This window comes from Empidonax traillii, unplaced genomic scaffold (genome assembly GCF_003031625.1).
Source record: "Empidonax traillii isolate 1590-97213 ecotype Southwest subspecies unplaced genomic scaffold, ASM303162v1 scaffold518:size600044, whole genome shotgun sequence".
NCBI classification, from domain to species: Eukaryota; Metazoa; Chordata; class Aves; order Passeriformes; family Tyrannidae; genus Empidonax; species Empidonax traillii.
In genome coordinates this window covers 41,650-68,391 of record NW_020955711.1, presented here as the reverse complement: position 1 = coordinate 68,391, position 26,742 = coordinate 41,650, and the positions used below count along the sequence as shown (strand labels likewise).

Genomic DNA, 26,742 nt, shown 5'->3' with positions numbered 1-26,742 from the left:
TACAGCGACAGAGAAAACAAACTGTATTGACAGGACGGGGAGGGCCGTGGGCTCGGGGTCTCCTCTCGGGGTCATGTTCCGGCGGGGTGGGAAGGGGGAGGGAGCGGGAGCAGTTCTTCTTCTCTTGCTGGGCCGAGAAAAGCGAACACAAGTCCAAGCGCTCCCCCCCGCGGCTCATACGCTCAGGGGGAGCATTCCCGGCGCCGAGGACGGTCGGGAGGCTCCCAGCCCGGGGGGACCTTGGTCAAAGCCGTTCACCGCCCTGGAAACGACAAGAGAGACGCGTTAGGGAAGGGACCAGCACAGGACAGGCCACTCACTGCTCACCTTCCCCTCACCAGCAGCTGGAAAACCGACCCCTCTCCTCCACCCTCATCCCTGACAGCCCGGGAGGGCGGCAGCAGGGCCAGGATATGGCCGGGATGCGGGTCCCACCTCCGGCTGCCAGGGGGGTGCCCAGCCCTGGAGCAGGGATGTGCTGGGGAGGGGACCAGCCCAGCAGGACCAGCGGCTGCTGCCCAGACCCTGAGCCCTCCGGCGTTCTGTGGGTCTGTGCAGCTCAAGGGCCGCAGCCAGCAGCTCTCGGGCTTGTTCCCACCGTCAGCTCCCTGTCCCTGTCCCTTCCCTGGCACTCAGTGGGCAGAGGCCCCTGAGGAAGGTGCAGCCTCTGGGCTGTGTCACCGCGGGCTGTGCCCCAGGGCTGGGGCCGGTGTCACCTCTGTCCCCGTGTCCCTCCGGGCTGGGGACAAAGGCTCTGCCCCGGGATGGCACAGACACACTCACAGAGCAATGAAGCCCAGCAGAGCTCCCTCTGTGCTCCACTGATCCCACCGGGATGCAGCAGCAGCTCCGGGTCCCTCCACCCCCGGGATCCCCCAGGCTGCTGCTGCAGCTCTGGAGAACCTGATCCTGGTGGGCTGGGAGAGCAGTGGGAGGGTCTGACAGCTCTGCCATCTCGGGGATGGCTCTGCCAGACCTGCCTCCTGTCCAGGGTCACCATCCCCGGAGCTCCCCCAGCTCCACCAGGAGAGATTACATCCCTGGAGCAGCACATCCACCCCACTGCTGTCCCAAACCAGCCCCCTGCTCTCATGGGGGGTCTGGGGGGGGAACCCTCACACCCCTCAAGGGCAGGGCAGGCCCTGCCTCGATGTCCCCCCCTGCAGCACTGTCCCCAGTGTCCCCAGCTCTGCCTGGGCCACCAGCACCCCAGAAGGTGCCTCGGGAACGTGTCCTGGCAGAGCTGTTTGTGAAGGGACACTTGAGGAGACAGCCTGGGCTGCAGGGGAAAAGGGAGCAGGAAAAGCAGTTGAGAGGGCTCTGCTGATGGGGGAAACCGTCCTGGGAGTGGGAGGCTCCAGGCTGAACCTGGAAGGCCACATCAATGCCACTGCTGCCTCAGGGACACACGTGGCGGCAGCAGCTCCTGCACGGGGGACTCCTGGCAGTGACCCCAGGGCAGGGCAGGGCTGTCCACAGAACCTGTGAACAGGTTTGGGTGGGAGGGGACATTAAAGCTCACCCAGTGCCACCCCCTGCCATGGGCAGGGACACCTTGCACCGGCCCAGGTTGCTCCAAGCCCCGTCCAGCCTGGCCTTGGACACTTCCAGGGATCCAGGGGCAGCCACAGCTTCTCTGGGCAACCTGTGGCAGGGCCTCACAGCCCTCACAGGGAACAATTTCTTCCCAATATCCCACCTAACCCTGCCCTCTGGCAGTCTGAAGCCATTCCCACGCTCCCTTTAGCACAGCACACCATTCCCATGCAGCTGATGTTCCCTGCTGGCCTTGCTCCTCCTGGGTCAGGGGCACAGAAACCCTTCCAGCACAGCCAGGAGGGTGCTGCCAGTGCAGGGGCAGTTCCCAAATCCTCCCAGAACAGCAGGTGAAGAGCTAAAAGCTCCCTGCTTGCTACAGCAAGGACACATTCACAGCCTGTTCCTGGCTGGAACATCCACATCCCAGCACCAGCTGAGAGCAGGGAGGAACCCCCTTTCTCACCTCCTCCTCATTCAGCTGGAAACTTCAGCTCCCATTTGAGTGTTGCTTTGCAAAACCCTCCCTGCCTGCAGTGAAGAGCTGCTGGAGAGGCTGGGGGACAAATGTATTTCCCTGATCCTGTTTGGATGAAGGGCCCAGAGCCAACCTGATCCCAACATGACTCTGCAAATGAGTTACCAGCTGGAAAACACCCTTGCCAAGTAGGACAGGGGGAAAAAAACCCCACCACAGAAAAGCCAACACCAAACAGGATTAAAATGTCCGTGTGGAAAGGGCTGGAGAACAAACAGTGCCATCCAGCAGCAGGAGCCTGGAAGTGTCTGAGGGGGCTGGTAAAGCTCTGGGGATTTGCCACATTCCCTGCACTAAATGCAGAGCCACTGGGACAGTGCCTGGGGCTGCAGCTCAGCCAGGCCAGCACTGGCACCTCCTGGCATGGCACAGTGGGATGGGCAGCTGGGCAGGGCCACTGGTCCCTTCTGAGCCCCCAGCAGGGGCCACCAGGTCCTTGTGGTGCCCCCAGCCAGGGCAGGAGGGAACACGTCCCCACAGGGCTCAGGGCCTGGCACTGCTCTCTGCACCAGCCACTGCCTCCAGAGCCCCCTGCCACCCCCTGGCCTTCCACACCCCTGTCACCCTCGTGTCCCTGTCACCCTTGTGTCCCTGTCACCCACTGTGCCCCTCCCTGCTGGGTTTGGGGCCCAGCTGCTCTCAAAACTGGGCTCTCAGCACCCAAACTGTGCCCCTGGGACACTTTCCTGTCCCTCCTGGCTTTGCAGCTGCTGCTCCCTCAGGGTGGTGACACTTCCCTACCAAACAAGCCACAAAGGTACCAGAGGAGCAGCACAGACACAGTCACAGAATCAGGGACTGCTTTGGCTTTGAGGGGACCTTGAAGATCATCCATGGGCAGGGACACCTTCCACTAGCCCAGGTTTGCCACACAGACATGACCAGATGCCAGACAGACATTACAGAACCCTGCTTAAATCCCAAAAACCCAGTGATGCCCCAAACAAGAAGGGCCAGGGCAGCAAGGGCTGTGAGCACTGAGTGTCCCCAGTGTCCCCCAGCACCACACCGCACACACAAACCTCTCTGCTGAAGATGGGAAAGGCAAAAACCCCATTCAGAAGCCTTTTGAGGTTTCTCCCTTGTTTGCTAATTAAAAAATTCAAGCAGCAAGGCAGTTCCCCCCAGGAGTCACCTCCCTGCACTGCTCAGCACATCCCACCAGCCCAAACTTGCTGTGGGTGCAGAAATAAAGGTGCTGGGGCACAGCAAAAGGCACCCAACAGCAACTGGGGGGTACTGGGAGCTGGCACTGGGGCTGAGCTTAGGGAGGGTCTTACCCAGCCTTGGATTTCTGGTGGCAACATGAAAACACACGCAAAAAAAGGGAAAGAAATCAGCATTACTGCAGGGAGAACCAGAGTGAAAGGCAAGTAAAACACCTTAAACAGAGCAACTGTTAAAAATAACCAGTAAGATGATCTGCCTGAGCTGCCAGAGCTGGGAAGAGAAGCCCTTGTGCTTGGTCTCCAGGGTCTCAGATGGGAGGAGCTGCACAGAGACCTGTCCTCAGGGATTAACCACAACCTGATCCCTCTCCTGCTTGTCCCTCAGACCCCCCTCCCAGCACACTCTGTGATGTGCCCTTGCTCTGGGCTTCCCAAGAAACCAGGCTCCAGTGCTCCAGACACAGGCAGAAGCAGCTGGAAATGACAGACTGTGACTCATTAAACAGCATTTCAAGCTGTGTTTTGTGCTTAGCACCTGATCTCCAAGACTCCCTCAACTCCAAATATCCAACAAAACCTCAGCCCAAGATTCTCCTGGAGCTGAACAGCCCGGCCTGGAGGGTAAATGGAGCTGCTCAAAGCACACTTGGAGAGAAGACCCACAAAAAAAACAGAGGGAAAGCGAGTTTTGAGACAGGGCAGGGCTCTAACACACATCTCCTCCTCTCCTGGGCAGCAGCAACAGCACCAGGAGGTCGAGGAACACCCAGCAGAGATGTGAGAGGAGGAGGAGGAGGAGGAGGAGGAGACTGGCAGGAACCTGCCCTTTTGGACAGCACAGGGAACCCTCCACACTTCCCCCAGAGGCAGGGAAGGGACCAGGTGGGGCCTGTGAGCCCTGTGTGCAGGACCCCCATCCCCAGGGGCCTGGATCTGCCCAGCCTCGCTGGCATATCTGTGTTCCCAGTTGCTTACAGCTGTTTCCAGCTGCTGACACCCAGCAGGGACACTGCTGTCCCTCCCCACACTGTCCTCCCCCCCTCCAGCCCTTGTTTGCCTTCCCTTCAGCCAGAAGCACATCACCCACACATCAACGAGTCCAGAGCCACAAAATGCTGAAGGAAAACCACAACCAAAGGGCAAACTTTGCAGATGAACTCCATCAACCAGCAGTAACCCCTCTGTGTCCCTGCTGTGCCCGGCTCAATCAGAATCATGCAGGTATTGGAAGTATTAATGAGATCAAGAAAGCAGCAGCACTCAGGCTTATGTTTGCAACAGGTGACAGCAGCAGAGGGGTTTATTTAAAGTCAGGAGGAGAAGAGATTACAGCCTTGGGCTCTGATCAGGGCCTATTAGTGTGTGACACTATGAACTACCTCGTGCAGTTAGCAGAGCCCAGCTCTGCCCCCCAAGCCCCAGGTTACAGCACATGCAGCAGATCAGTGCAAATGAATTCATTTACCCAGGACCAAGGTGGGGAATATGACCTTTTCACGCCTAGTGGAGAGAAAGGGAAAGTTTATGTACACAACAAAGACATTCCTGAGCACAACCCTTGATGCAGGAACTGGGGCAGAGAGAAAATGTTAAACTCAACCTCAGCAAACCTTCTGACCTCTGCTCAGGGAGAGCCTGCTCTGCACAGGCACATCCCAGGATTACTCACCTGAGTCAGCCACAGCTCCCTCTTTGCCAGGGAAACTTTTCTTAGGGCAGACCAGGGACCCAAAGAAGAGCCCAAATTCCCAGCCTGGTGTGCACAGACCAGGGCTGTGGGTAACAGAGGCACCCATTTGCTTCGTGGCACTGCTGCAAGTGTGCAAGGATCTCCTCACACTCAAACTGCAGCTTGTTTTATTAAAACAGAGCCCAACTGATTCAGATAAATAACTAAGAACAAACATCAACTCCGAGGACTTTGGCATTCAAGAGTGCAGGAAGGGGAACAAGGAGTTAATGCCCTGAGGAACAAGCACCCCAGTGCCAGGACTCTGCAGGGCCCTTCATGGCTGTTTTGTTCCCAAACTGGACTTGACTTTAATAACCAATTAAGAACAAGTACAACAGCAAAAAGCCCAAAGAGCATCTCCAGGTGCTGTTCTGCCATCCCCTGGCACCTGGACAGAAGCAGCACGTTCCTGAAGGAACAGGTCTGCAGGAAACTCATCAACACTAGACACTGGGGAGCTGGAATAAAGAAGGGAAGTCCTGACCCTTCCAATTCTCCAGCACAGCTTTGGAGCAAGCCCTGCTGTCATCCCCTACAGCAATGCTGCCCTGTTCCACCTCCTGAGGGCAAAGAGCAGGGGCTTGACAAGAGCTGGAGACTCCTCAAACACTTTAACCAGCAAAATGGCAGAGCAAGGAAAGCAAATAGAGCTGTGAGGATGGGGCTGAGGTCCCTCTGCCCCAACCCCACCACCCAGCAACCGTCTGCTCTTTGGGCACAGGCTGCAGGTTGGATCAGATCTATGACCATGTGAGGCTGGTTCAGGGTCCAGCACCACTCAGGGGCAGAGAGGAGAGGGCAGGGGGGGGAGAGGGAGGAGGGAAGGGCAGAGGGAAGGGCAGGGCTCCCCTCAGCCCCTCGTGCCCACCCAGCATGGCCTGAGCTCAGGCAGTGACCCAGAGCAGGGAGCTCCCACTGCCAGCACCTCAGGGCACAGCTGGGACACCAAGGGGAGCAGGAGCCAGGGTGAGGGACAGCCTTGGGCCACCCACCCTGCCGGGCCAGCACACGGGGGTGCACAGGACAAGGACAGGACAAGCTCCTGCTCTTCCAAAATCTGAGCACTGAGTGCAGAATTCACCCCCCCAAGAAAGGATGAGCTCCGAACAGCACAACACTTGTGGGTATTGCTCCATATCTGTGCACAGAAACTTCTCCTAATTACTTCCTATCCTTCACCTTGGGGTGTGGACGTTTTCCAGTTGAACTGTCGGCAGTTTTACCGTTTGGACAGGAAAGAGAATCCCAAATTTTCAAAGGTGAGGGAATAAGTACAGCAAAACTCTGTGGAGCAGAGGCATCATCACCCTGCACACACACTGGGGCACAGCCCAGAGCTGACCACACTGTCCTGCCTTCTGCAGGCCCAGCAGCTGCAGGGAGCTAACACTGATCTCACGGTCCAAGGAATCCACTTTTTTTTTTTATTTTTTTCTTCCAATTTAAGGAGTGTAGCTTGGCCAGTGAGGAACTGGCAGAAAAGGAGAGGAAGGGCAAAAAGGACTGCTTTGAGTGCTACCAAAGGTCTGGGCTGTAGTAAGCAGGACTAACCCAGACATACCTGTGTGGCTTAACTGATTTTCTAGCAGGGTCTCCAGCAACTTGCACATGAGCCCATCAGTCACTCCCACCCCTTTTCCTGCCCAACAACACCCACCTCTGCTGCAGCTCCCTCAGGGGCCAGGGTTCCTAAGCCTTTTTCAGCCACAACCTGCTCCTCCTTGCAGGCACCAGCCCAGATAACAAGGGTGATGATAACGTGGGTAATTCAGAGCGCCCCCCACCCCACAGAGCAATCAGCTTACTGGTCACACCACACCCAGTTCAGCCCTGCTGCCTCCTCAGAGCTGCAACAATATCACCCCCCCAGCACTGCTGGGGGGCTGCAGGGCCCCCTCAGCACACACACAACCCTAAGGTCTGATAATGACTTTGTTACATCTCCAAACTCTCCCATTCCAAACAGCAGTGGCTCCAAAACCTCTGAATGCCAGTTTGGAAGATGCAGTGGCTGCTCCCACTCGGCAGGGGAGTCAGCTGAGCAGGGGGAGTGGAGGAAGCTCAGCTGTCTGCCTCTCTTCAGACTGGGAACAGCTCATCTCCTTCTCTAAAATAAATGCAGGATTGAGCATGTGCTGAGTATTAGCATTAAACTGCACTGGGAAGAGGTTTAACATGGAATGGTACCATGGTGCAGGGAGCAGGGAGGGTGTTTTGCCCCCTGGACCACTGTGCTTTTCACCCTCAATACACCCACAGGGCCTTGTGCTCCCAGGAACTGGGGAAAATCCCCCTGTGGAACCACTTCCCAGGATCCCAGAGGAAGCTCTGACCAGGGGCAAGTCACATGAGGTAGTTTTTCCTGTGCAAGCAGTTCCTGTCACCCCCCAGCAGCCACAATTACACCATCAGTGACGTTTCTCTCTTCCCCTACTGCAGAGGGAAGTGAGCACCCAGGGCTCCACCCTCCAAGTGAACACTCCTGCCTGCCCTCAGCTGTGCCAAGGGAATCCCCACATCCCCAGAGCACACCAGGAGCTGTGGCAACTCCAGCTCTGCTTCCCCAAGATCCTCTCAAAGGCCACGCTCACCACTAGCAGATTTGCTGCCCGGGGTTTGGTTTTACAGCCACCCAAGATGAGTCAGCAGCAGGACAGAACAGGCACTGCTACCCCACCAGATCAGCCAACCACACTTGCTTTTCTCTTTGCTTTCCCAAAATCAGCACCGGCACCTTCCCCGTGCCCCGGAGGCTTCGGCCCCAGGAACTATTTGTCCTATGGGATGGAAGCTGTGGTGGGCAAGGACAGGACAAGAAACAGGCCTGCTGAAAGGAAGTTCCCTGCAGGGCAGAGGTGTCCCTCACTCACCCTTTGTCGAAGAAGGAGGTGTGCCCTGGGTGTGGGTACTTGGTGCCATTGCTGCTCATCACGGCGCTGTTGACGTTCCCTGAAATGTAGGATTTCCGTGACGCCTGGTCCTTGGCAAAGTTCCTGCAAGCAGCTAATTTGGATTCTAAGGCCTGGGAAAGGAGAGAAAAAAAATAATGTCAAACCAGTAAAACCACTAAGAGGAAGTATTTTGCTGCTGGAGGTGAGGCTTTGCCATGACCTCAGGATGGCCACGATCAGGACTCTGGTGTGTGATCACCTTTGGCAAAAAAATGGGAACGAAGCTGTCATTTCCTCTGTCACCCAAACCACAGAGGAAACACACAGATGCTGATGCAGACTGCCAGGCATTACTCAGCTCAGATTTTAGAACATATGAACCTTGAGGTAATTACCCAAGATAAGGCAGCCAACTCCAGCAGAAGTTACCAGAACTCCTTCCCTCAGCAGCTGCAGTGAGGCTGCCATGAGCTAATCTGAGCCTAGAGCAGAATTCTCGGGTTTCAAGAGGGACTGTGTATTTAGGAAGTTGATTTTTTTCACCAGGACAATTTCTCCTGGCCTTTCTTTCTTCATCTTGGCCTGCAACCCAAAGCCAGTGTGTAAAGCTCCACTGCCACACCTTAGAACGGACAAAGCAAAGGCAGCAGCTGAGCCATGGTCTTCCATCTCTGTACTCCCATCTCTGATACTTCCAAGCAATCCTGATGAGATCTTTTCCCCCTGCATAAAGTGACAGTCTCTGCCTCATCCACTGACTCCTGGCAGGAGGAGGAGCAACATCCCGATTCCCTCCTTCCCTCCAGAACATCACCTGCCCTTTCTGCCACTATCCCAGACTGAGGCTTATCCTGAATGTCCATCTGGTCTGGCAGAAAGTCCTTACTCTTTCCACCCTCCCTGTGCATGGAGCAAATCCGTGGACTGGAGACTAAAATTTGTCTCCAAAAATGTGGGGTTCAGTCCCGTTCGACAAATATTCCAATAACAGGTCCCTGACGTGCTGTCACAGGTCAGTGAGCACTGTACACTCTCCTAGGAATCCATAGAAGCTTCCTTAGGGAATATGGGCTACACAGGCAGCTCCAGGCAATCCCTGTGTCTGGGTGACACAGCAGCTGTCACTGACCGCTGGGATCTGGGCCAAGTGATTCCCTGTCTCAGCTGCAAGCGGGAAAGCTGAGGGGAAACTTCCTGCAGAGACAGGGAGTCTGAGGCTTGGGATGAGGCCCTGCCAAACCCAAAACAGGTCCTGAGCATCCTATAATTGTTGGTAAGAAGTGCAGGGGCTGGAACTGTGTGTCAGTGGCTGTGTGAGGCAGGCTGGGAAGGAAGCATGCTTATTTGGCATTTCCTGTCCTTGCAGAGTAATCATATGGGATTGTTGTTAAGCTCCCTAAATCCCCTGCAGACTCTTACTCACAATGATCCCCTTTTAAACATGCCACTCTGTAACCCAGAGCTGTCCTGCTGCCCTTTCAAACCCAGGACAGGCTCACTGGTTCCAAATGGAAGCAGCAAAAGGTGGTTTTTCATTCCCAACTTTGCTAAAACAACTGTCTGCACTGCAGCTCCTGCCCAGCTCAGGGTGGGTACACACACAGGGCAGAGCCAGCACTCAGCCTGGCCCTGCTTCCACTCCAGCACAGCCCCTGAGGCTCATCAGCCACCTCCTCCCAGCTCAAAACTCACCTCCTTGTCCAGCTGAAACCCCTGAACAACACTGCAACAGATGTCTGAACCACTTCTTCCCTGCTTACAGCACTAATCCCTTTACAGGCTCATGCATTTCACTTCCCCACCAACTACAGATGGGAGCGTTTGGCTTTCTCCTGATTTATTTTCTCACTTTCTTACCAAAGGTTTCTAGATTTTTTTTTTTTCATTTTCACTTTAGTTTTCAATTCCTCTGCCCAGAGGAGGAGATCTCACAGGAGGAGACCCTGATGTCAGGTGTCAGCAGGCACCCAGAGCCCGAGGACAGAGGGAGCTGCAGGCCCAGCTGAGGGCAGAACAAGCAGCTGACGGTGCCTAACCCTGTCACCCACGTCCTTGAGAAACTTTTAACTCCAAACATGAATTTCATCACCCCAAACTGGCATCGGAACTCGCTTTGCAAGTCAAAACAATACAAAAAAAATTACATTATAACCCACTAAACGCAATGTGGATGGTTTGGAAGGTACAGCTTGTGCTCAGCACAGGCTAAGGCTGTGACTGAGCACAAGGACAGAAGCCCCAGGGAGAGCCCAGAGCTGGAGTTCAGAGCACTCACCCCCACTTTCCGTAGCAGGTCTCCCACAATGTTGAGTGCAGATATTCTGGCTGAAGGAGTAAGTGGGCTGGTACCAAACCCATTTGGTATAGCTGCAAACACAGGCACGTGTTATTTCCTGCTCCACTCCCCCACAGTTCAGGGGGGTTTAAACATTTAAATAAATCAACTTCTACATTAAAAAAAAAAAAAAAAAGATAAATCTAAAACCCCACTGCAGACACTTGATACAATTACCCCACAATAACTGCATGATCAGCAGCCATGGAAAAATGATAGAGCTTAATTCCTGCCCACTGCCCTCATTCCCATTGGCCCCACATGCAGAGTTCATGCACTCTCCATCTGCAGGGCTACTGACCACAATCCATCTAATCCAGCCAGAGCTCCTGCTGGAATCTGCTCCTTCTCATTTGAAAAATCATCCATTAATCCCTGTGACTGTCCCGAGCCTTCCAGAGGGGGAAGGGGACTGGCCTGACATCCCACTGCCTCAGGGAGAAAACAGCACCCCCAAGAGTCAGTGTGGGAACAGAGACTCTGGAACTCCTGGCACCCCTTCACCCACCACTGCTGTTCCACACTGGAGCAGGAACATCAGTCACTGCACTTCCCTGCAATCCCAGATCTCCTCAGTGCTCCACTGCAGGCACCCACTGCACCCTGCAAACCCCTGCCCCCCACAAAAGCATTATCTGAGCTTCAGTGCCATTCTTTTCCATGCTTTTTCCATGCTCTTTTCCTTCTTTTCCTACTCCTTAAGTGCACCTGATGCTGTCCTAGGATTTAAACACAGGTGTGGGATCTCCCTATCCCCACAGCCACATTCCCTGTGGAGCATCCATGGTTTGCTGCCAGGCTGCACATCCTGCCAAACACCCAGACACAGATCCTGGGAATGGTACCTTTTGGGGAAGGAAAACTATTTTCTGATCCTTTTCCAACAGGTGTGGCTGGCAAGGAGAGAGAGGCCTGGACAGCTGAATCCATCTTCTCACAGTCCAGAGTGGGAGAGCTGGGAGCTGATTTTCGGGTCACCTCTTGCTGCCTTTCCCTCACTGCCAGCTCTTGCCTTAAGTCTGAGGATGGAGAGAAGGAAAAAAAATCCACAAAAAACACATATTAGAGACTGATTTCTCTCACAAACACTCTCTCTGTTCATTTGGGAGAGAGGAAGAGGAGACAACTTTGCAGCAATCCTGGATTAACTGGATTCTGCAGCACTGGGGACACCCCTCAGAACAGTCACAGCTCAATCCCTGGAACTGGGTGGTCCCTGTGCTCATGGCAGGTGACTTTCCCTCAGGAATTCTGCCCATTTGCAGTGTGAGCTCCATGGAAAGAGTGTTACAGAAACTGCAGCTGGACACAAATGCTGCAGCTGGGCCACACTCAGCTCTTGCTCCAGGAGAGGCTGGGAAAACCAGAGGAATGACCTATCCCGGTGCTTCCAATTGCTATGTTATTCTTCCAGTCAATAATCCCCAGAATTCCACACCAGCCCAAGACAGTCCAAGGGCTGCACCCAGTTTTTGATGCCTTGGCAAGTGGAAGAGCAGACTGGAGACTGGGTAGTCCAAAGGGAAACAGGCTGGAGATTAGCCAAGCCAGGCTTTGCTCTCACCTCCTCCCCAGACTGCAGCTTATCCTTACCCCACCCCTTCCCATTTCCTCATCTGTTTGCTACAAAGAGCATCCAGCACAGCTCAGCAATGGCTCTGTAAATCCTTAGAAGGGTCTAGATGCAAAAAAAAGATGACAAGGGAGTTGTTCCTTTTTGTTCCAGTTGTTCCTAAGTTTCCCCAGACCTCTTACTCCTTGCCTCAATCTGCTACAAGGTGCAAGAGCACCATTAATTGCACATCACAGCTTCTGAGCTGTCACAGATGTTTAGAACTGGTTTTAGGTAAAACAGCAGAGCTGAAATGACTGGGCCCCCCAGCAGAGGATCTGAGGCTGTTCCATCAGAAATGCCATCTCTTGAGTTTGACATTTTACCAGTTCTTTTAGTGGCTACTGTTCCTGCTTGCTGTCAGGGGGAACAACAAGCAGCTTTGCTATGCTAACAAATGCTAAAAATTTCCAAATGACTCATCTGAAAAAAAAGATGTCTTTTTGGCTGATTATTTCAGTGTTCCGGAAGATAGTCTCCTGGGTTTTGCTGTTTTTTCCAGTATTATTGCCCTCACCTCAAATGACAACACATATATTTCGTCAGAAATATTTACATTGTGTAAAACTTCACATACAGAAAAACTTCCCTCTTGATATTTATTACAAAAACCCCTGTGCTTCCAATAAAGCTTTTAATTCCTGGGGCACAAACTTGGTTTTCAAAGAGGTTCACAGCCAAAAAACCCCAGCCTGTTCAGGTGAGTTTTCTTACACTCAGGCCCAGGCCTGAACTGAGGAATTATTTTAGGAAGCTTCACTTGGGGAAATAAAGTTGAAAACCACTAATCTCTAGACTTATTAATGGCTGGCAGGAGACAGGATTTTCCAAGACAGTTACTTAAAAATTTATCCTGTATTTCCCTGTCATTTCCTGTGCTTTCCCTCCCTACACAAGGCATAAAACCATAACAAAAAGGCACTTTCAAAGCACATTTCCTCAATTCTGTGGTATCTGTGGAACAGAGTATTTTTGTACTCCCCTCTATTAAAATCCTGAATTAATCTGATATTAATTCTGCCCTAAGTGAGGAAATTTTTCCTCTTGACTACACATAACATACAAAAAACATACTGTTAATGGTATCTAATGTATGCAGTTCAAGTTTCATCATGTGAGGCTTTCTAGAAACATGAGCTTTGGTTGCTACACCTCTCTTCTAGCAAAGCAAGACACAGAACCAACCAGACAAGCCTTACCTCTTGCTTCATCCTTTAATCTCTGTACAGAAACCAGCAGTGACTCCTTGTCATCCAGTTCACTTTCTAAAAATGCATTTCTCTCAATAGCTTGGTTCAGCCTCTGTTCAAAGTCTTCCAATGAAACTATTGTTGCCCTAGAAACAAAATCCAGAATATTGGGTTCTTCAGCTCAGCCAACATGAATGTGTATCATCCAGAAACATAATAGAGGAAAAATGTCAGCAGGGCCTGCAGTCACACTGAGCGTTTGAAAGCCACGGAAATGCTGCCTAGAAAGGAATAATCAACTCCAAAGAAACGGGAGAAAAAGATGCAGAGAACATGATAGCATCTGGCTCTCAGGGATGCACCAAAGGGGTGGGAAAGAGCCAGTCCTGTGCACCCCTCCCCATTTTTCCCAAGCTGTACATTGAATGAGGGCAGAGCTCTGGGCAGGCAGAGCCCAGCGTGGAAAGCAGAGCACTGGGATATTACCCAAGAGCCAATTCCTTCCAAACTCCTTGTCAGAAGTTAGTCATGAGCCTTGTGGAAACAGCAGCTCAGCTCTCAGATCTTTTTTTTTTTTTCCCCAGATAGCCAGAGGCTCATTCCTGCTCTCCCTGAATCAATGGCAGAATTCCCATTCAGCAAAAGGGAAGCATGACCTCCTCCCAAACTGGGCGTTTCCAGAGCAGCCTGTTCATCCCAGGCCTCACAAAGGCCAGGATTGTTCCCTACAGCTGCTCTGGAAGGGACCAGGAGACTCCTTTGGCCTGGTTTGTTTAAAAGGGACTATGTAAAGCATGAGCTGCTGACTTCAAAGGGGTTTGGAGCCACCAGGACCACAAATAGAAGCCATTTAGCTGGGGGTACCAGAGGCAGTGGCTCTGCTTGCACAGCTTGTTCCTCACAGGAGCACAAGCCACGCTGTCCCACTGCCCTTCCAGCTCTAACACAAGGACCCGGCTGATGGAGGCGAACTCCAAGAGTCTTGAGGTTGGTTGGGGTTTTTGAATGTACTTCCCCTTTTAAGGAATAATAAAATGGGCAATCTGAAAGGATGCAGTGCAAGCTCTGAGGGCAGAGGAGGCTGGCAGCCCTCACCTCTTTGCACGCTCCAGGTCATCATTGGCCTGCTCCAGCTCCCTCACGTATTTGTGCAGCTGGTCTTTGATGGCCCTGGTCTGGCTCAGGTCATCCTCCAGCAGGGACACCTGCTTGTAACTCTGGGCATACTGGTGCTCCAGCTTCTCCTGGAAGAAAGAATTGTGGGGATAAATAGCAGGAAAATTGGAAAAAGAAAGTATCACGCTCTTTGCAGGCTGCTGGTTTGGGGATTGCTGGTAATCCAGAGGAAAAATCAGAGAGGGAGAAGGAACAGGCTGTGAACATCAGGGCTAGACAAAGACACAGCCATCTCTCCAGGACACAGCTGGCTCTCAGGGATGTGTCCCTGCATCTGCTCCCAGCAGCCTGCACTGACAGCTGCTCCAGGGCCTCAAACATCCAGGGAGCCAGAGAGAAATCCAACTGCACAGACCCCCCTTTTGCCTTGACAACAGCCACTCTGAGACCAAACACTGGCTGACGTGTCCATGAGCGAAAATGAGAGCCACTAGAATCTGTTACAAAACCTCCAGGCCCACAAACTCATCTCTGGAAGAATTCACTGCCAAACACTCTCTCACCAGCTCTGAGGGCACAGATGGAGCCCTGTGGAGAAACCAGTGGCCTCATAAAACATGTGCTGACCTTACAGTACAGCTGGGAATGGATACACAGAGGAATCCCATAAACTGAGAGGATTTCTAACCTTTGTCTTCACTAACACAAGCCAAGACTACCCAAAACGATGCTATGTCAAGGTTCCAAAAGAGGCAAGAACTGTTAACACAGAGGCATCAGTTCAAAGCCACCTTGTGCACATGCAGACCCCTCTGCAATGCCTGGCTCCACAGAAATGGCTGTTAAGAATGGATGAGGAGCCTCTCTGAAAGAAGGGCACAGATCACCCACTCTGAGCCTTCTGTAGGGTCTCAGAGAGCCAAGGAGACAAAGACTGGTTTGCAAAGACAGACAGCTCATGTTGTCCCCCTGTTGCTATGCTGATGTTCCCCTGTAACCAATAAAGCTCCTGCTTGGCACAGCCTCCAGAATGCAGAGCACAAACTCCACAACCAGAGTTTCATGATGTGACCAAGGAAAACTCTGCCAGGAATTTCCCTGCCTTATTTGGAGGACGTGCCTGGTCCTTAAGTCTGGATCATAAACAGACGATTCCTTGACTTCATTTGGATATTCAGTGAGCAAGAGCAGCCCAGAGGATCTCCAAGGAGATCCAAGACATACCCAAAAGAAGCACCCACCTTTAATGTTTCCACTTCATACTTCAGTCTTTGGTTATCTGCTTGCAAATCTCTGTTCCTCTGCTCAGCCTGCACTAGCTGTGCCTCCAACTCTGCTTCTAATTCTCTGCTTCCCTCCTGGAATTCAGCCAGCTCTTCACGAGCCTCCTGGAAGCTGTAAAGGAGAGAGGATTTCACCAGTGGGAAAAGCCAGCATCCCCCAAGTTAAAATCTGCAGCTCTTCTAAAATAAAAAAGCTGAAAAAACCCAGGAGTTTTGAAGTACTTAAGCGTCGTGGTAGATTTCTAAGGGGAAAAAAGAAAAATGGGGAAATGGAGAAATTATATTAAGCTCAGCTATTAAAGGAAATTAATTCTCTTACATCAAAACCAACAGCTGCCTCAAAATGCCTGTGTGAAATCAAGGCTATTTACAGGATTCATGGGAACCTGAGAACCACTTTGTACTCCACTGACTTCCACTGGTAGGAGATTTGCTGGGGACAAGGAATTAAGCAAACACTTAACCTGATTTTGGTAAAAAACTGAAGAGGGAACAACAGTTTCTGCATCTCTGCACTACTTGGAAATTTAAGGTTCTTAAAAATCATGAGGAGTCAGGAAGCCAGCACATACCTGCCTCATAGCACCGACAGTTATTAAACACCAGGAGTAGCCACTCCACATACTTTGCTTATTAAATTTGCATCTTTACCACAGGTACCAGCTGAGCCCTCAGCAAACAGCAGGGAAAACCAACAAGGCTTCAGGAAACAACATATTGGTGTCTCCCACAGAATGCTCTGACACCCAAGAACAGCTCAGGGTTCTCCACATGGACAGGCTCCTCCACATTCCCAACCCCTCCCTCCCTCCCCAAAACAAGCCCAAACCAAACAAACAAAAAAAACAAAACAAAAAAAAAAAGGCAGCTTGGGCTCTCTGGGTTTGAGAGAGGTTTTAACTTCAGCTCAGCTGCACATGAGTTCCACTGAGGGCACATAAAGCCTTCCCAAGAAAATGAAGCGGGAGCACTCCAAAGAAAGCCCCTCAAGAAGCACAGCACTACTCAATAAAACAGCCTCTCCTGGCACTTTTGGTACCCAAAAAGCCCCGTGCCCCCTAAAAGGTGCAAACTCCTGGTACAGGAGGTAAAATCCACTTCAGTAAAATGCAGCAGACACCAAATCAGCCACTTTTCATACCAGTAATTCCATTACAAGGAGCTGGAGGGAACAGGAATGACACAAGGAGAGCCCAAAGGCGCCTTCTTATGATAAAACATCAAGATACTACTTAAGGCAGCACTTTAATTATACAGAGGTGCACATGATCCTAAAAGGGCTCTGCTCTTGCTCAAACATGCTCAGAACATAGCCTGGAGTTCCTGGCGTGGAGACATCGGGCAGGAAACACTCAGCTCCCACAAAACTGGGAACTTTAAAGCTAGAAATTCTTTACAAATTCTCTTTTTAGAGATGCTTTCTAAAATACTGACTATAATATAATAATAGTCTTGGTGTGGCCTTGCAGTTAAACAAAGTTGTGGTCATTAAGAACCAAACCCAGCCTGCAAATCTACCATACCTTTGTTTGTACTTCAAGGAAAGCTCTTTCCAATATGCAGTTTCCTCCTTTGGACTCGAGAAAGTTGGGATTTCTTCACTGTCCATGATCAACACGACCTGCAGGGCACAAACACAGGGACACGCTCAGGATAAAACACAGACCCCAAAGCTGCTCCCAAATCCTGGGCTTCACTGCCACAGCCTTTCCAACAGCAGCACCAGCACTTTGGCACCTGCACACAGGATGTTAATGATCCCTAACAGGAGTCACCCAGCACAGGGACCTGCCCCAACAAGCCATGGAATTTTACCCAGCTTCTGGAAGTGCTTGTGCAGCGAGAAACAGGACCGGGAGTTTTGGCTGTGTTTTTTATCTGCCACTGAAACACCAGTTGAAAAGCCCACTCTGGATCACAGTTGGTAACACACTAACATTTACAGCTATCACAGTTTCCACTTTAGTTCCTAAAATGTTCTTAAAGAGATCTTGCCTCCTGCCACCAACACAACAATAGCACTCCAGCAGCTATTAGGGCTGCAAAGGTGAGTAGTGAAGGAGGATGAACACAGAGGGAACCACTAACAGTGTGTGTGGAGATCAAAATCCAGTTTAACCTTCCTGTGTTGAGTCCTGGCTCACTCCTGCTTGTGTAAAACAGGCAGGTAACTGAAATTATCCACATCATTTTGCACCCTCAGACACACAGAGGAACGATCAGCCTCTCCAAAAACCCCCTGGTCACATCACACAGGAGGAGTTTCCAGCCTGGAGGTGTTCAGAGGAGCAGATGACCCCCTGCTCCATGAGGACCACCCTTCCTGGAGCTCTGGGTGCTGCTGCAGCACTGCTTGGCTCTCAGCCAGCACAGCAAACAACCCAACACTGACTTTTATCCAAGGAGCAACCCAGTCCAGGGCACATGGGACATTCACACCAGGCCTCAGAGCTGCTGGAGGTGGTGATGGGGTAGCTGAGGCCCTGCCATGCACAGCAGGAACTGCTCAGACCACGGGGAAAGCACCACTGCTGAGCCCTCCCCAAGCAATCCCACAGCTCTTCTATAAACAGGCATCCTTATTTTCTCTCCTCAAAAAGCCAAGGCTTAAATTTTCTCATTAACACCCAGAAAAGGAATAAGGTGAAACCAACTCCTTCTGTGCTTAAAGCAGAGGCTGTGAACAACATCAGGCTCATTGATCAGGAATAGCTGACCTGGAAGTCCTGACTTTCACAATCTATCGGGCATCGCTGTCCCCTCTCAGCCAACTCTGTCCCCTCAGGCTAAAATTGTCACACTAGTATGTCCTGCATCGCAGTGACCCACATTTTTGATACCTAAAAGTGGGACAAAGCAGTCCCATGCTTTCGTCAGAGGGCAGCCAGGCTGGCACTGAGCTCAGAGACACAGCCAGGCAGAACTGGCACGTGGGTTCCAGCTGGGACTGCAGCTGCCACAACCCAAGGGCCCACATTTATCCAGAGGGTACCAAACCCACCCCAAATCTCACACTGTGTTTATTTAACTTCACGGGGTTATGGGAGAAGCAATTTGTCAGGAATCACATCTCTACAGTGCCCAAGAGAACTGATGATGTTTCCTTTCTGTACTGACAAAATCAAACACACCCGTGGAGCCATTCCAGTACCGAATTCCAGACACAGGTTTCTTTGGGAGCACTTGCTCAGCTGTCAGCAAGGCACCTCCATTCCCCCACAGGGACAAATCCCAAGTCCTGTGCACAAGCCTGTTCCCAGGGGATGTGGAGCCCAAACTGTTGCAGTTCCCCCTCGGGTGCATCCAGGTGAGCCAGAGGCTCAGGCAGCTCCTGGACAGGGATTCCATCTGCCAGGATAAGGCAGAGGTGACCAGCTCAGGCACTGCTGGGTGTTGGTCAAAGCACTGGTCCAGCACTGATCAAACCCTTCCATAAAAGCCTTGGACCTTTCCCTGCACTCGGCTCCAAACCGGCACACTCTGGAGGGCTGGATCAGCAGGCAGCACATTCATCCCAAAATAAATAAAACACAACCAGGCTCAGCTCCCACAGCTCCAGAGGTGAGCTGGGCCCAGCAGGTGAGCAGCCACGCCAGCTGGCAGCAACGTTCAGGATGTGGTTAGAAAAGGGCTCGCACGAGGAAGCTCCTGACATCATTTCCGAGCCGGGGCGAGGGAAGGTCCAGGACTCCTTCCTGTCTGCTCAGGGCACACCCTGGGACACAGACACCCCAAAATCCCTGCAAGCACAGCAAGGACTCACAAGTACAGGAGGGATGCTTTTTCCCCTCACTCCTTTGTCTAAAGACCCTTTGAGACACCAGAGGGAGGAAATTCAGCCCTGGGGTGCCTCAGGAACTCTTCCCTCCCAAACACACCCAGCAGGAGCGAGTTGACCTTTTCCAAGTTGGTTAAACGGGTGATAATTCATGATTGCCCCTGCTCCACATCTCCCACCGTGCCCAGTGCTACCAGCAGGGATTTTGGATAAACACCTGCTCCAGCTGCCAACACCAGTGTGCCCTGCTGAGCTCCAGCATCCACATCCCACTTTTGGTACTCAGTTGTCCCACTTGCCTTCCCTTACAAGGAAGTACATGGAAGCACCTGACATCTTTTCCTGGAAGTGGCTGAGATGAGCTCCAGGACTCCTTCCTGTCTGCTCAGGGCACACCCTTGGAAATAAATATCCACAGAATCCCTGCAAGCACAGGAAGGGCTGTCTGGCACTCCCAAGTACAGGAGGGATTTCCCCCCACACACACACACTCCTTTGTCCAAAGACCCTTTGAGACACCAGAGGGAGGAGATTCAGCTCAGTGGTGCCTCAGGCCCCTCGGCAGGAACTCTTCCTAGTCCTTCCTACATCATATCTTAGAAGTGGCTGAGATAAGGTCCAGGACTCCTTCCTGTCTGCTCAGGGCACGCCCTGGGACACAAACACCCACGGGATCCCTGCAGCGCTTGCAGCGCTCCCTCATGAGGGGCACACACAAACACGGTGTTCACGGCCCAAACACCAGTCTGAGAGCTGGGAGATGCCAACAGCCTCCAACCCTGCCCCTGCCACACCCGTGGGCACAGGCAGATCCTTTAACCATGCCAGGCTTTGCCCATTCCCTCAGCTGATGGCACAGGAACACGGGATTCTCCGAGCCTGCAGGGGAGCCATTCCCAGGCCTTATCACAACACAGCCAGAGCATGTGAAACATCTCCCGTGTGTGGGAGAGAGGATGCCCACGGAATACCGAGGGTTTAACAAAAGCTGCCAGTTGTCCTGGAATTCCATGAGGAGCTGAGAACCAGCACGGCGAGTCCTCCCTATTCACAGGCTCCTTTGCATACGTGGCACTTGCAGAATCGAGCCTTTGACCGACAACATTGAGGCTTTCAGGGCACAGACAAGACAATGCAGCAGCGTCTTCCAGGGAAAATGAGAGCAGGCTTATGCTGCTGCCCACTGGAATTCATTCCAACACAGCTTAGCATTCACACAGTGCCCTGGGAAAGCACAGCTCCGTGGGCACAGCTCCAGCTCCAAGGCAGCTCCCAGACAAGGGCTACGTTCAAAACACGGGGGATCCTTTCAAGCCCCCCCCCCCCCAAAGTCAGCAGGACAGAGGAACTCTCCACTGGGAAAAGGAAAGAACTTTTCCACGCTGAAATCACTCTGAAAACTGCAGTGTGTAGTGGGGTTTGTACAGGACAAATCTGTTTTCCCACCTCCAAAGGCATCCTTACAAGCAAAGATGTGCAGTATCCTCTGGATATTACAGGGATATCTGAATCCAACCTGTGGCAGAAAGAACTAAACAAACACACATTCCCTAAGTAACTTCGGGAATCCTGCATTCAAGGCCAAACTGAAATCTCTGCTAAGCCATGAGAACACAAACACAGCCTGAAGTGTAACACGGTGTAACCTCGACTCAGCTTCCCGGGGCTCCCCGTGTGCCGGGAGGCTGCTGGGGAGGTTTGCATGAAATCTAACACCAAAACACCCGGCTTGAAACACAACACGATGTTTCAGCTTCTGCCCACCCCTTCCCACAGTCGGGAATTCACTCCTCGCCGCTCTCAAAGCGAGATGAGTCACTGAAACACCCCAGGAAGGATCATCCCGAGCGCTGCTCACAAGCTGCTGCAGTTCACCCCGGCTGTACCTGCAGCATCTCAAGTGGCTGCAGAAGAGCATTCTCCCTGATTTTAACTGCCTCACACTCTCCCATTTAAAACCAGCTTATAAACATTGCCGTGGAAAGGGAATTCATCTCACCTAATGTTCGTTTTTCTGCGCGTTTTTCTGCTTTCTTCCTCACAACCCTGTGTGCTCGGGGTTTTCAGACACCAAACACGAAAAATCACACAGAGGCAAACAAACACGACAAAGCCCAGTGCTGAGCTCCCCCATCTGTGCTCTGCTGGCCCCTCTTCCCCTGCAGGCAATGGAAATGTCCAGTGTGACCTTTGGAATTAAACAAGTAACCACCTCAAACAGGACTCGATCGAGGAATTCCGCCCAGCTCACGTGGGCCTTCAGTTCTGGAGACAACAACTCACTCTGGCTGTCACAGAACTGCCGAGGGCCTGCTTTGTGCCACAGCCTCCCCCTCTCACCCCGTCACCCAGAGCTGGCACCACCCAGAGCTGCCACCAAGAGCAGGAAGGACTGTCCCCAAGCAGCTCTTCTTCCCCTTTTTTGCTGATTCGCAGGCAGAAAAGCAGAAGAAACCTTGTTCCCACCATTCCTCACCTTCTCAAACCATGAGAACCAACAGGAAACCCCCAAACCCCTGAAGTTCTTGATTTTTTCTCCCCCAAATCAAGGTTTAAAGCAAACTAACCTGAGCCCTCCAGCCAAAACTCAAAGCAAGTGGACACTGCCATGCACTTATTAGAAGATGGAAAACAAACAAACAAACCAACCAAAGGCATGGATTAGATTTCACCAATCAATTTGTGCTTGTTTTGCTCATCCTGGAATAGGAGCTGGTGGATTTCCATATATTTTGGATGTCTGCCTGCACCCGTCACTGCTAGAAACTGAGCCTCTGTGAACTCAACCTTCTCCTGCAATCCTATTTTTGAACTGAATGTTCTCAAGTGAACCACAACAAATGCCTCCTTGCCTCTTGCAACAGCAGCACAGGAGCTTTCAGGGAAGGAGGAAAGTCACAGAGCACAGAGTCAGCAGAACACTCCTGCTGCTGCAACCATAAATCCTGCATTTCCAATTTGGGCAGCACGGGAGGCAGGAGATGATAACCAAATCCTACCTGCAGGAACTTTGTGCCAAGTTCAGACTAAAAGCCTTTAAGGCAACCCAGCACCACACAGCAAAGCCTCGTTATCTCCACAGCCTCATTAATCAAAGGTAACACGTCTGCTCTGCACCACATGGCCAAGGCTCAAAGGCCTGGTGAATATATGATATCAAATCCTAATAAAGCACCCTTGCTGAGCGAGCCAGCACTGGGGTGGAAGCCTTGAAACCAGAGGAAATGCACTGGTGCAAAGAAGCCTCTTTTCAGAAATCAAGCTACAGCTATCAAAGGGAGCAGAATTTAGGATTAAAAATCATGTTCGCCAACAAGGGAAGTTTCAGACACTCGACCTCTATTTGTTCCCACCAAAGTGCCTTAAAAAGGAAACCTGAAGAGGTTGGTGCTCCTGATGCAGGTTCAGTACCTGCAGAGATGAAGGAAAGGAGATGAGAGGGTCCAGAACAACCTGGGCCCGACCACGAGAACAATTGACTCCCGGCTCCACAGCCAGGAACCCCAGAGGGATGAACCCACACAGAGCAGGAGGTGTGGAGTAAACAGGGAACTGAGAAGGAAATCCAGGCTGTGAAAAGGACAAGCTTCCTCCTGATTGAGCCTCTGCTCCCTGGAAAACCACCCTCTAGGAAGGTCTGTGAGAGATGCTGAGCACCAGGAGCACTGATCCTGACCCCCCACCACAGGCTGCAAGTGGACCTGAACCTCCCTCTGGAGATCACCCACCCAGCTGCACCTTCCCCCAACTCACAGCTGCCTGGTTTCTCCTCAAACCTTGAAGAATCCCCAGAAGCAGTGGATTTACCCCAGAACTTACAGCACACCCAGCCCAGAGCCTGCACCAAATGACAGCACCAGGTCCCCTGTGACCTCAGCGATTGACCCCACCCCCATAACAACATTTCCTGGGAAGGAGGGGGGGCAGAGGGGAAGATGCTTCTGGACTTGAGAGTGACCAAGGAATTCCAAGGGAAAAGCACTCAGCACGGGGTTCTGACAACAGCAGGGAATTCTGTTCCTTTACATCCTACCAGTGCCACGGGAGGGGAGAATTCATTTGAAAACACTCCCCAAAAGGTGTATTTTCAGCATTTATCCCAGACCAGCCCCCAGAGAGGGGCTCTGCAGTGAGCACTGAACAACGGGAATGTTAAAAATAAAACTCGGTGCTGGGAAGGAGAAGGAACCAGCACAATCTGCTACTGAGCTGAGCCCTGGAGGGACACAATCACATCAAGCAAAAGCTGCTCTGCTGGCTCTGAGTGGCTCTGCCCACAGGTCAGGGCAGCACAGCAGGGCAGGCAGTTGGCTGAACACGCTCCACAGTTTATCTCGGTTATTTTTGTGGTGTCACACAAACATCAAGGACTGCAAAAACACCATTTCCTTCCTCAGCCCGACTTTCCTGGCACCTCAAAACCAACTGTGACAGACTGAGGGAATAAGCTGCACTTTGTTGCTGTAGTTTTTGGCAGTCTGCTCCCAGCAATGACTCCAGAGACAAGACTCCTTGTGGCACCAAGGTCACAGACATCATCAGTCTCGTGCTTTCTCTCCACTTTCATATTTTCCTTTCTCTTCTCTTTCCTTCTGCACCAAAAGAGGAATTATCTTACATATCTGCAACATCTAAAGAGTCAGGGAAAAAAAACCAGACAACAAAACCACCTGAGGGCTTTCCCCTGAATTACTCAAACAGGAACTCAAACACTTTGTGTCTGAACACATCCTACACCTCTGGGACTCCCAGTGGCACACAGGATTAAATCCCCACATGTGCAAACCAAAGGGAGAATCCCTCCATGTATACAGAGTAAATACATAAACACAAAGCCCAGGCAGAAAGCAGGACACAGGATCCCCTCCGGGGCAGTCCTGGCACTGTTAATCCAAAACCCACATTATCTACCCACATCTTTCATATCCTGCACAGCCACAGTTCACTGGCACTGCCAACCAGCCTGTCTGTGCACTCACTCACACTGCTAATACACCCCATTTACATGTAAATTAAGAAATACAGACTCACAGAACCACTGAGGTTGGAAAAGACCTCTGAGACCACCCCGTGCCCGATCCTCACCTTGTCACCCAGCCCAGAGCACCGAGTGCCACCTCCCTGGACACCTCCAGGGCTGGGGACTCCACCACCTCCCTGGGCAGCCCCTTCCAAAATACACAAAATCCTCCCAGTCTCTTTTCTGCCCTGGGACAGCTCCTTCCTCTCACAGTTACTGATAGCTCTACCAAAACACTGACCTTGACAAGGCCACCAGCTCTCCACAGTGTCCAGGAACTGTTTCTTGTTGGGGACGAGGGGGGGTGGGAGAAAAAAACAAAAAACAAAAAGCAAAAAAAAATTCCTCAAGGATCCACGGAATTCTTCTCCAGCAGCTTCACATCTCTAAGCACCTCTGAGGGCAAGAAGTGCCCCAGAGGCATCCCAAAGTGCCCCCCACCTCTGTGCACTCGGGACCGAGTGAGGATCGTTCCAGAGGGAGCAGGGAATGCCTGAGTCACTCCCAGCGCGGGCTGTGGGAGGGGAGGACAGCTCTCCTCCCCCCGGGAAGGACGGGGCTGTGTCAGTGGGAGTCACTCCGTGGGGTCTGGCTCCGGTGAGGGATCTGCTGCCGTGTCAGAGCCGCTCGTCCCGCACACGCGTCTGTGCAATTCGGGTCACGCTCGTCACCCGAGCACGAGGGGTTTGTATGAGACACAACAGGGCGCTCCGAGCTGAGAGGGAGGTGAGGACAACCTCGGAGAAAAACCCGCAGGGAACTACTGAAAAATACTCAGCAGAGCTCCCGGAATCATTCGGGTTGGAAAAGCCCTCCCAGACCACCGAGTGCAACGAAAGCCAAAGCAATCGACAGAATTTACATCCCTCCTGCCTCCCGTTTTCACTCCTCTGCTGGAAGAGGAAAGTCAGGGACAGAAGAGGGCAAACATTTCTGCCATCCTGGTACAGAATCCCAGAATCCCACAATCCCTGAGGTTGGAAAAGCCCTCCCAGCCCATGGATCCCCCCTGTGCCCCATCCCCACCTTGTCCCCAGCCCAGAGCACTGAGTGCCACGGCCAGGCCTGCCTTGGACACCTCCAGGGGTGGGGACTCCAAACCTCCCTGGGCAGCCCCTACCAATGTCCGATCACCTAATCCCGGGAAGAACTGCTCCCTAAGAAAGGCCCCACACCGCGGCCACCGGGTCGCCCAAGGGTTTTATGACAACTGAGGCGAATCACAGCTCCGGCTGCCTGTCGGTGCTGCCAAACTGCTCTCCCCGGGGGCGATCCCAGCGCGGCGCTGTCCCGGGGTGCGGGGCAGCCCCAGGCCGGTAACGCCCGGAGGGTCCCGGAGGGTCCGGGGGGGGACCCGGCCCGCGCAGGGCGGCGGCCGAGCCGGGCCGCGCCCTGACTGACAGTCCCCTCCGCCAATCAGCGGCCGCGGCGCGGCTCCGCCAGCCAATGGTGCGGCGCGGGGGCGGGCCCTGCCCCGTTGTCAACCCGCAGCCAATGGCGGCGCGGGGCCCGCGGCCCCCCCGGCCCCCCGGCCGTGATCATCCCCCGTCCCGATTCCCCCTGGCCCGCCGGGGCTGTCCCGGGGCTGTCCCGGGCCCCCCGGCCTGCCCGGCCCGGCCCCGCGCCCCGCTCACCGCAGCGCATCCCCTGTCACCGCCGCAGCACCCGCCACCGCCGGGGCCGCCTCATCCGGGCACCGGGGGGCGGGGCCGGATGATGCAATAGCGGGGCGGGGCCGAGGGCGGGGCCTGGGGGAGCCGGGCCGGGGCCGGTCCCTGCCCTTGTGTCTGTCCCTGTCCCTCTCCCCGTCCTTGTTCCTGTCTCTGTCCTTATCCCTGCTCCTGTTCCTGTCCCCGTCCCTATTCCTGCCTCTGTCCCTGCTCCTGTCCCGCTCCCTGTCCCTGTCCCTACCCTTGTCCCGGTCTCTGTCCCTTTCCCGGTCGCTATCCCGGCCGTTGCTTCGTGTCCCGTCCCGGGAAGTGCCGCCCGGCGTGGGGACCCCCCTCCACTCACCCCCATCCCACGGGCCGCCCCCGGCCCGAAATGGTCCCGCCTTTCTTCCTTTGCCCCTTCCCCGTCCCGTCCTCCGCCGCTCTGTCCCCGGTGTTCCCGGAGGGGCGGACCCAGGAACGCGCCCCTCAACCCATTGCCTCGGGACCTGTGGATATCCATCCCTTTAGGCCTGTGGAACATCCATCCCTCAGGCCCCTGGACACGCATCCCTGGGGGCCCTGGACATCCAACCCTGGGGGCCCTGGACATCCATCCCTCGGGGCCCTGGACATCCATCCCTGGGGGCTCTCAACATCCATCCCTCAGGCCCCTGGACACGCATCCCTGGGGGCCCTGGACATCCATCCCTCGGGGCTCTGGACATCCATCCCTCGGGGCCCTGGACGTCCGTCCCTCGGGGCAGCTCCTCCTCCTTCCTCCCCATCCTGCGCCCCGCGCGGCTCATCTGTCCCGCCGAGCAGGGAACTCGCTGCCGGCAGAGGCTTTTGTAGCCCCCCAGGGACCCCCGCTGGCCCCGAGCAGAGCTCAG

At 53.2% G+C, this 26,742-nt stretch overlaps 1 protein-coding gene across 4 annotated transcripts; it reads right to left on the bottom strand.

Annotated features, from left to right (window-relative positions):
* Positions 1–25,943, bottom strand: NDEL1 (nudE neurodevelopment protein 1 like 1). 4 transcript variants are annotated; one of them, XM_027896849.1, is made up of 10 exons: positions 25,835–25,943; positions 16,926–17,023; positions 15,361–15,514; positions 14,099–14,247; positions 13,013–13,149; positions 11,047–11,220; positions 10,142–10,233; positions 7,846–7,997; positions 4,709–4,743; positions 164–262 (listed from the first exon to the last, which is right to left on the bottom strand). In XM_027896849.1, the coding sequence occupies exons 2-10, from the start codon at positions 17,009–17,011 to the stop codon at positions 255–257; spliced, it is 987 nt and encodes a 328-aa protein (XP_027752650.1). In that variant the 5' UTR covers positions 17,012–17,023; positions 25,835–25,943; the 3' UTR covers positions 164–254. The 4 variants fall into 4 exon arrangements, with proteins under 4 accessions (XP_027752648.1, XP_027752651.1, XP_027752649.1 ...); XM_027896847.1 differs by lacking the exon at positions 4,709–4,743 and having other exon boundaries at positions 1–262; XM_027896850.1 differs by lacking the exons at positions 4,709–4,743; positions 25,835–25,943 and adding an exon at positions 25,429–25,531 and having other exon boundaries at positions 1–262; positions 16,926–17,025.
* Between the last annotated feature and the right edge of the window lie 799 nt (positions 25,944–26,742).

Bases quoted from the DNA above. Each gene is read 5' to 3' on its own strand.
- NDEL1 (XM_027896847.1), bottom strand. From the start codon at position 17,011: ATGGACAGTGAAGAAATCCCAACTTTCTCGAGTCCAAAGGAGGAAACT. The intron at 15,515-16,925 runs GTATGGTAGATT...TCTCCTTTACAG, and splicing joins TCCTTGAAGTACAAACAAAG to CTTCCAGGAGGCTCGTGAAG. The intron at 11,221-13,012 runs GTAAGGCTTGTC...CTCCATCCTCAG, and splicing joins ATTAAAGGATGAAGCAAGAG to ACTTAAGGCAAGAGCTGGCA.